Here is a 9,211-nt window from a genome sequence, read left to right on the forward strand (position 1 = left end):
AGGAAGGAAGGAAGGAAGGAAGGAAGGAGAGAGAAAGAAAGAATTGTAAGACATGGACCCTGCCCTTAAGTAACTAGTAATCTAGAGAAAGAGACCTTGAACTTCTTGGGCTCCCTCCGTAGGTAATGAATTGAAACCTGTGCTAACCGTGAGTCTTACAGAGCAGAAGATAATTGGGTGTCAATGTGTGTGGGAAAGACTAAATATGTAGCAGGCATAGGAAATGAGGCTCAGCAGAAGAAAACAAGGCTCGGTGCAGTTCAGGGCAATCAAGAAATGCTTCACAGAAAAAGATGGCTATGATGTAGGCACTGAAGAACTGATAGAACTCATACAGGTATTGGGGAGAGGAGACCCAGCTGGACAGGCACCCAGCACAACTGGAAATGCAGGGGCAAGTATGAGCAGGTCACGTTCCCAGGCCAGCAGCAATGCCAGTGTGCCCAGAACAGAGGCTGTGTCCAGAAGCACTAAGACATGAAGTAGGAAAGTTAGTAAGAAGCCAACATTAGTTTGGACGTGGTCAGCAGTAGGGGCCGGGAAAAGTATCTGGGCATGAGAATGGCCTCACAGAATCACTGGAAAGTTAGCAAAGTCCAGTCAGGCTGAGCTACATGCCTGTAGATACCATGGTGTGGCTGGCAGAAACAGGCCTCCCTAACTCCTCTGGTCCCCAGGTGAGCAGGAAAGACAAGACACCTAATCTTGGGCTCCCCAAGTGAGGGCTTACCCCCATTGCCTTCCCTGGATGCTCCCTGCCCCTTCCTCTCCCACCCTGCCTGACCTGATAGGGTCTGTGCAGACACCCACTGTGGGAGGAGAGTTGGCAGCTGTTTGGGCAGGTAAGTCAGTCACCTGGGCGTGGTCTACTCCCAGGCTCCCCGTGGAGGGAAGCGCCATCTCTTGCAGTAACACTCGCTTTCCTGCCATGCCTGTGGCACTGGCTGTCCACTCCCACCCAGCGTAGGCCCTTCCTCACCCCCTACCAATTTATCTCGTCCTCCCCCTACCTGAGGACCTGGGCCGATGGACCTTTCTCGAAGCCTGGAACTCACCCACCCTGGGCTTCTGGTTCCTTTCCCTGCTCTTGTGAAACTCCCCAGTTCTGTGGGCAGATGCCCTGGCAGCACCAGCACCGAGCAAGTAGCTACAGGCCAAGGGCCCCGGTGCCCACTCCTGCCGTCAGCGCTCAGCAAGCCACAGCCAGGAGGTCTGTTTGCCCAGCCACTGTGCCAGGCACCTCTTCTCCCAGCATCCCCCCAACCCTCACAGCTACCCCAGCACAGGGAGGCAGGCACAAGCCTGCAGGTGGTGTTGGAGCTCTCTACGGCCCGACACCCTGATTAGTGGCTGGAGAGAACTTCCAAGATTAGAGCTGCAAGGCCTCACCCTTTGGGGCCTTCAAGAGGACTTGAAAACTTCCATGGACAGAAATGTCAAGGCTGTACAGGCTGGAGGAGGAGTGGTTTTGCAGCGAACCAAAGAGGCCTAGTCTTTCTATATTCCACAGTCCCATGTCTGGAAACTTGGATGTGGAGATAGCCACACAGAGGCGTCCTCTCCACATCTCACTTCCAGCGCTGTGAGAGCTCTGGCATCCTTTCTCCACTCTGATGTCTTCTTCAGGTTCATGGAACATCAGGGTAGGGGAGAGATGAGAACTAACATTTCATGAGCATCTGCTCTGGGCCAGGCATGCATCCAGTTCTCAAATCAGTTGATCCTTTGAGGCAGGTGTTATTACTTCTCCCACCTGCATGTGAACACACACACATACACACACACACACACTTTATGGAGGAAGGTACAAGAAAGTAACCTTGGTTCAAATCTCTCATTTTACAAACAAGAGAACAAAAGCCCAGAGAGTTTGCCCAAGGTCCCACAACTCATTCTTGAGAACCCCCGACTCCCTAAAGCCCAGACCATCCCACCTCTCAAATCCTCTTTTTCTTCTTCTTGCGTATACCTTCCTTTCCACCATAGCAAACCCAGTTTTTCTTCACACAGTGGAGTGGGAGTCCCTGTGGCAGGAGGACCCCCGAGGGAGCCCCGAGTGTTAAAGCCCCTCCTATCTTGGAACTTTACCCACAACCACAGGAGGAAGGTTTTCTGGAGGAGCTGCTGGCTGGCCCTCCTGACTCCCCTTCCCACCCCACAGTCATCCTGACAGATGAGGAGGTGCAGAGGAAGCGGGAGATGATCCTGAAGCGGAAGGAGGAGGAGGCCTTGAAGGACAGTCTGCGGCCCAAGCTGTCCGAGGAGCAGCAGCGCATCATTGCCATCCTGCTGGACGCCCACCATAAGACCTACGACCCCACCTACTCCGACTTCTGCCAGTTCCGGGTATGTCTGCCTGCTGGGAGGATGAATTGGTCCAGAGGAGAAGCATTAGTGGAACCAGGGCCCAGGGAGTAGGGACAGAGGGCAGGGGACATCCTGAACAGAACTGGGGTAGGGACGGAGGCTGCTCTGGCCCCTGGCACTGAGAGGCTTTGCCTTCCCGTAGACCTTCCTCAAAGCCATTCCTATCAGAGATCAGGGCCAAGGTAGGAAGGTGACCCCAAAATGTGGGTCTGAGACTCCATCTTTCCCTTCCAGCCTCCAGTTCGTGTGAATGATGGTGGAGGGAGCCATCCTTCCAGGCCCAACTCGAGACACACTCCCAGCTTCTCTGGGGACTCCTCCTCCTGCTGCTCAGATCACTATATCACCTCTCCAGGTAAGCAGGACTTCAGTCCTCCATGGAGTAAGGGAGCTGGGGTGAGGAGTCCACCCCACCTGCCCTGGGGCTGCTGGATGGAAGGAGGTGGAAGGCTCCCTAATGAAAACTTACATACATACTGTGTGCCATGCAGTGTCCTCAAAACAGCCCCTCTGTTACAGAAGGGGGTGACTTGCCCAAAGGCCCGCATTGGGGAAGAGGCCAAGCTGGGACTTCAGCTGTACAGCATCGGGTTCCCAGGCCCATGCTCTTTCCTCTAAGCCAGGCTTCAGCCCATGGCCCCTTCCCTGGAGGTGACCTGCTTCCTTTAAGTGATATTTTAATCCTGGGCCCTTCAGAAGGTGAAATTTGGAGTGGGAAGGAGAATGTGTTGGTCCCATTGCGGCCCACCTTCCACCTGAGCTCTGGGGACCATTCTGGCCCTGGAGGACCTGTCCCCTCCAGCTCAGCTGAGAGTCTGGGAGGCATCATGCTTTCCCTTCCTTTCTTTTTTTTTTTTTTTTTTTTGAGATGGAGTCTTGCTCTGTCGCCTAGACTGAAGTGCAGTGGCACAATCTCGGCTCACTGCAACCTTCGCCTCCTGGGTTCAAGCGATTCTCCTGCCTCAGCCTCCTGAGTTGCTGGGACTATAGGCACGTACCACCACACCTGGCTAATTTTTGTATTTTTAGTAGAGATGGGGTTTCACCATGTTGGCCAGGCTGGTCTCCATCTCCTGACATTGTGATCTGCCCCCTTGGCCTCCCAAAGTGCTCGGATTACAGGCGTGAGCCACCATGCCCCGCCCATGCTTTCCTTCTTGTGGCCTTTTTCTTCCTTCCTCTTCATCACCCTGCCTCATCTGCCCCCTGCTCTTGTCTACCCCTAACCTGACCCTGGTGTCCTCTGCTTGGGGTCTACAGGAGGGCAGGGATGGGAAAAAACCTTCCCCTCCAGGCAATTAGAACCTTAGATAAAGCAATTCCATACTCAGTGATGAATCTGTGCCCAGATCCAGAATAGATGGAAAGGGTCCCAGTGCCCCTGGACAGAGATACTAGTTAGAACACTTGCTCCCTGCATGATCTGCTGACCCTCCCAGCCCCTCACCTTGTAGAAATCCCTCCCACTTGTCACTTTTCTATACTTACCTTCCTGCTCTTTTCAGTTGATAGCATATTTATTTATATCAATTAAGGCCAGTCTGTTTAATCCATATGTTGTTCTGTATTTCAGCTTTCAATAGTAATTCCATATTATTTAGGAGGCTTTTTGTTGTTGTTTTTTGTTTTTGTTTGTGTTTTGTTTTGTTTTGAGACAGAATCTTGCTCTGTCACCCAGGCTGGAGTGCAGTGGCACAGTCTCTGCCTCCCCGGTTCAAGCCATTTTCCTGCCTCAGCCTCCAGAGTAGCTGGGATTACAGGCACCCACCACCACACCTGGCTAATTTTTGTATTTTTAGTAGAAATGGGGTTTCACCATGTTTGCCAGCCTGGTCTCGAATTCCTGACCTCAGATGATCCGCCTGCCTTGGCCTCACAAAGTGCTGGGATTACAGGCATGAGCCACTGCGCCCTGCCTATTTAGGAGTTTTTTGATACACTCTTGTAAGTTCATTGATTCAAGGTGCTTAAACTGCCCTCCCCACAAGTGGTATGTTCAGTATAGCATATATTTATTTAAAAATTCAAACAAGTTAAACTTTTTATTTTTCTAAAAAATTATTATACAAAAGTAATACATGTTCATCTTAGACATTTGGAAAACATAAATTTTATATATATATATATATATATATACACTTTAATCCTGCTACCCAAAGATAATCACTGTTAGCTCTGTAATATATCTCTTGCCTCTTTTTTTAAAAACACATATGTACATTCAGAAAAGAAATTTTGCTGTATACAATCTGATGACTTGTTTTTTTAATATTGCATTGTTTTTCCTTACAATTTAGTATGCATCCAGAATATAATTTTTAAAGGCTGCACAGTATTTTGGAATACAATAATGTACCTAAATCCCCTACCATTGGATATCTGGATTATTTCCCAGCATTTTAGTAAGACAACAGTATACTTATAGCTAAATATTTACACTTATCTGAAATTTTCCCTTACAATGAATTCCAGGAAGTGGGATTACTGGTCAAAGAGTACACACAATTGTTTGACTAATGTCAAATAGCTTTCTAGATTACCTGCAGTAATGTGCATCTCCTTTAGCACCCCAGCCCTCATAGGCATTGCCTATTTCCTGCATCTTTATAAATATTGGCATCAGTATTTAAACATTTTTGTTTCTGGTTTATAGGTGAAAAGTGTAGATGTTCTACATCGCAGTTCTTTGATCATTAGCAAGGTTGAACATTTTTTTCCATGGGTTGATGGGTCCCAAATTCATTTCTGATTGGGATCCGTAGGAATAGCACACGGTCTGCTTGAGGAAGTCTCATTGCTCTGAGTGTCTCTGGCTCTTTGATTTTACTGTCTCATGCTGCTGAAAGAGGCAGAGAGAGTCCCAGAGGGAAGCCTGGGCTGAAGGGTGACCTCTGGAGTCACTGCGGGATTCCCAGCTGGCTCTCCTGCCAGGGCACACCAGGTCTTTGCAGGGGCTGGCAGGAGTGGTCCTGGTCCAAGTATCCTTAAATAGCTCCTTCTGTTCCCTCATCTCCTCCAGACATGATGGACTCATCCAGCTTCTCCAACCTGGATCTGAGTGAAGAAGATTCAGATGACCCTTCTCTGACTCTAGAGCTGTCCCAGCTTTCCATGCTGCCCCACCTGGCTGACCTGGTCAGTTACAGCATCCAGAAGGTCATTGGCTTTGCTAAGATGATCCCAGGATTCAGGTAAGAAACTTCTGCAATATCTAGGGAACAGAGTCAGAGTCCTAGACTGGGCTATAAGAAGGGCTGGAGATCACCCATCCACCACTTCTTTTTTTTATTTTTTATTGTTTTAAATGGAGTCTCACTCTGTCACCCAGGCTGGAGTGCAGTGATGCCATCTCGGCTCACTGCAACCTCTGCTCCCAGATTCAAGCGATTCTCCTGCCTCAACCTCCCAAGTAGCTGAGATTACAGGTACCCACAACCATGCCCAGCTAATGTATGTATGTATGTATGTATGTATGTATTTATTTTTATTTTTCCAGACGGAGTCTCGCTCTGACACCCAGGCTGAAGTGCAGTGGTGCTGTCTCGGCTCACTGCAACTGCCGCCTCCCAGGTTCAAGCGATTCTCCTGCCTCAGCCTCCTAAGTAGCTGGGATTACGGGTGCATGCCACCATACCCAGCTAATTTTTGTATTTTTAGTAGAGACAGGGCTTCACCATGTTGGCCAGGCTGTTCTCGATCACCTGACCTCATGATCTACCTGCATCGGCCTCCCAAAGTGCTGGGATTATAGGTGTGAGCCATCACACCCTGCCCTAATTTTTTTATTTTAGTAGAGACGGAGTTTTGCCATGTTGGCCACGCTGGTCTCAAACTCCTGACCTCAAATGATCCACCCACCTCAGCATCCCAAAGTGCTAGGATTACAGGCATGAGCCACCACACCCAGCCTCCATTGCTTCTTTAAAATAGAGATTCAGGCCCTACCCTAGACCTGCTAAATCAGAACCTCTGGTGTAGGACCAGAACTCTGTATTTATGAAGTGCAGCCTATCCTCGTTACTCTGCAGGCCAGCACTGGAGAGCTAGTCCATCCCCTCACTTTCTGGATGATGGTGTGGAAGCCCAGAAAGGTCCAACCGCCAGCCAGGATCCCTTCCTGGTGTTGGAGCCAGCATGTCAGAGCCAGGCCTAGAACTCCCAGCTCACTGTTGTGTTACTCCAGCTGGCTTGACTGGCATCCTCATATTATCTCTTTAAATTCAACGACATGATTCCTCCACACCCCAACTCTGAGAGTAGAATGAAGTGATAGAGAGGAGAAGGGCTGGCCATGTAGACTTGTGAAACAGTCTAGGTATCCTGGAGAAAGACAGGTTTCCTGGCATATATGACCCCGGCATCCTTCACCAAAATGAAGACCATTTAAAGACCATTTCCTGGCCAAGCGTGGTGGCACATGCCTATAATCCCAGCACTTTGAGAGGCTGAGGTAGGAGTTCAGCCCAGGAATTCCAGACCAGCTTGAGCAACATAGTGAGACCTCTTCTCTACCAAAAAAAAAAAAATTATAAATTAGCTGGGCGTGGTGGCACACGCCTGTAGTCCCACCTACTAGGGAGGCTGAGGCAGGAGGATCACTTGAGCCCAGGAGGTCAAGGCTGCAGTTAGCCATGATTGTACCACTGCACTCCAGCCTGGGCAACAGAGCAAGATGCTGTCTCAGAAAAGAAAAAAATAAAGACCATTTCCTAACCATACTGAAACATTTTTTGCCAAAATAGATAAGTATAAAGAGTTCTACTAGAGAAAGGATCCTCCTTTATCAATTCACTCATATAAATTTCATTCATTTATTCCCATGTTTTATTGTTGTAACACTAACAGTGTATATAATACTTATATTTGAATACTCATACAGAGTTAATACTCTTTTTTTTCCTTTTCTTGTTTGAGACGGAGTTTCGCTCTTGTCACCCAGGCTGGAGTGCAATGGTGTGATCTCACTGCAACCTCCACCTTCCGGGTTCAAGCAATTCTCCTGCCTCAGCCTCCCAAGTAGCTGGAACTACCGGAGTATGCCACCATGCCAGGCTAATTTTTTGTATTTTATTTTGAGACAAGACTTTCCCTCTTGTTGCCCAGGCCGGAGTACAATGACACAGTCTCAACTCACTGCAACCTCTACCTCCCGGGTTCAAGCAATTCTCCTGCCTTAGCCTCCCAAGTAGGTGAAATTACAGGCATGCACCACCACGCCCGGCTAGTTTTGTATTTTTAGTAGTAGAGATGGGGTTTTACCATGTTGGCCAGGCTGGTCTCGAACTCCTGACCTCAAGTGATCTGCTGGCCTCAGCTTCCCAAAGTGCTGGGATTACAGGCGTGAACCACCACGCCCGGCCAATATTCTTAAAATAGAGTACTGACACATTTAGTAGATGTATTGGGAGATGGCTATATTTATGTATGTTTGTATCTTAATTCATCCCAAAAGTTCATCTGGCATATTTCCATAAAATACATAAACAATATGGTTGAGAAAGAGAAGTAAATTGATCTTAAGCAATATTATTATCATTTTAAGTAGCAGCAAGAGCTGTATTTCCGGTAGAAGGAGCAAAATGCTTCCTAGATACTAATGCTCAGATTCAGTGCTGGAATACGGAGAGCTGGAAAATGAGTTAACATTGCTGGCTCTGGATGGAAACAGGTATGAGGTGCCATATATCTGTTTATGAACCTCTTAGCTGTGTAGAAAAGCCATCAGTTATTTCCTAAATTACTGCCTTGCCAGTGAGATGATGGTCATTCACAGAGTTAAACCCAGAACTTTCCAGTTCATTTCTGCCCTGAGAAAACTGGCTCTGTGTTATTTTATGCCTCTCACCAACCCAAATACCAGAAATTTTTCAATGCTCTTCCTCTGGAATTAATGTGAAAATGGCGAAGAAAAGAAAACTGGCAGACAGTGATGAGACACTTCTACCGCATTGCACATTTTGGTTGTAGCGATAGGAGCGAGGGCCCCTCTGGCAGGCAGGCTGGAGCAAGCGACAGATCTCATGTGAGTCAGGCATTGCTCTGAGCACAGGGTTTACCCTCAGAGCCTTTCCTTGGAACTGACAATACATTCCGTAGAGCACAAGTTCCAACTCCCTCCTCCACGCTTCACGTTACTGTTTGCAAACTCCACATATACCAAAGTCTTGTTTTGTGTAAACGGCTAGGGAAAAAACACGGAAGCACTCCGCTTCCATCCTCATGTCAGGCAGCAGTACTCATCTACACAGGCTTCATTTTTCCCTGCTCTAGTGGGGAGTAGGACAGAGGGCCCTCATGACCCTTTCCAGGTACTGAGGTTCAGTGATTCCAATGGGGGCCGAGACTGCACACACAGGAAAGCTGTCCTAAAAAGAAAGTTACTCACTGAATCAGATTACTCCAATGCTGCCCCCTTCACTAAAGAACCCCAGCCTCCACTTTTCTCCCATGCTCAAGTTCCCTATTCCTTGCCCTCCCACATGGACCCTGACACAAATAGTACTACTCTCAGTTTCTCTTCACGAGGTTAAATTGAAGTCTGCCCTCTTTCTTTCATCATGTTCCCCTCTGTCCCCTAGTCTGTCCTTGCAACTCATGGCTAAAGTGAGGTACATATGGGCAGGTACAGGAGCTGCCCAGCCATTGATGCAAAATGGGTTAAACTGATCCTGAACATGCTAGGGTTGGCTTCTCTGTCTTCAGTATGACTTGAGAAATCCCAGAGCAGAAGGTATGCCAATGAAAATGGAGCAGGCCAGCCGGGCGCGGTGGCTCAAGCCTGTAATCCCAGCACTTTGGGAGGCCGAGACGGGCGGAGCACGAGGTCAGGAGATCGAGACCATCC

General features: G+C 48.4%; 1 protein-coding gene across 3 annotated transcripts in view; it reads left to right on the forward strand.

The window, feature by feature from the left end:
• Positions 1 to 9,211, forward strand: part of VDR (vitamin D (1,25- dihydroxyvitamin D3) receptor) — a 63,126-nt gene that overhangs the window by 44,814 nt on the left and 9,101 nt on the right. For all 3 annotated transcript variants that reach the window (XM_011936271.1, XM_011936272.1, XM_011936270.1), the window contains 3 exons: positions 2,162 to 2,346; positions 2,602 to 2,722; positions 5,387 to 5,558. In XM_011936271.1, coding sequence (XP_011791661.1) covers positions 2,162 to 2,346; positions 2,602 to 2,722; positions 5,387 to 5,558 — 478 coding nt within the window. The remainder of the gene's footprint in view (positions 1 to 2,161; positions 2,347 to 2,601; positions 2,723 to 5,386; positions 5,559 to 9,211) is intronic.

This window comes from Colobus angolensis, unplaced genomic scaffold, assembly GCF_000951035.1.
Source record: "Colobus angolensis palliatus isolate OR3802 unplaced genomic scaffold, Cang.pa_1.0 Scaffold151, whole genome shotgun sequence".
Lineage (NCBI taxonomy): Eukaryota > Metazoa > Chordata > Mammalia > Primates > Cercopithecidae > Colobus > Colobus angolensis.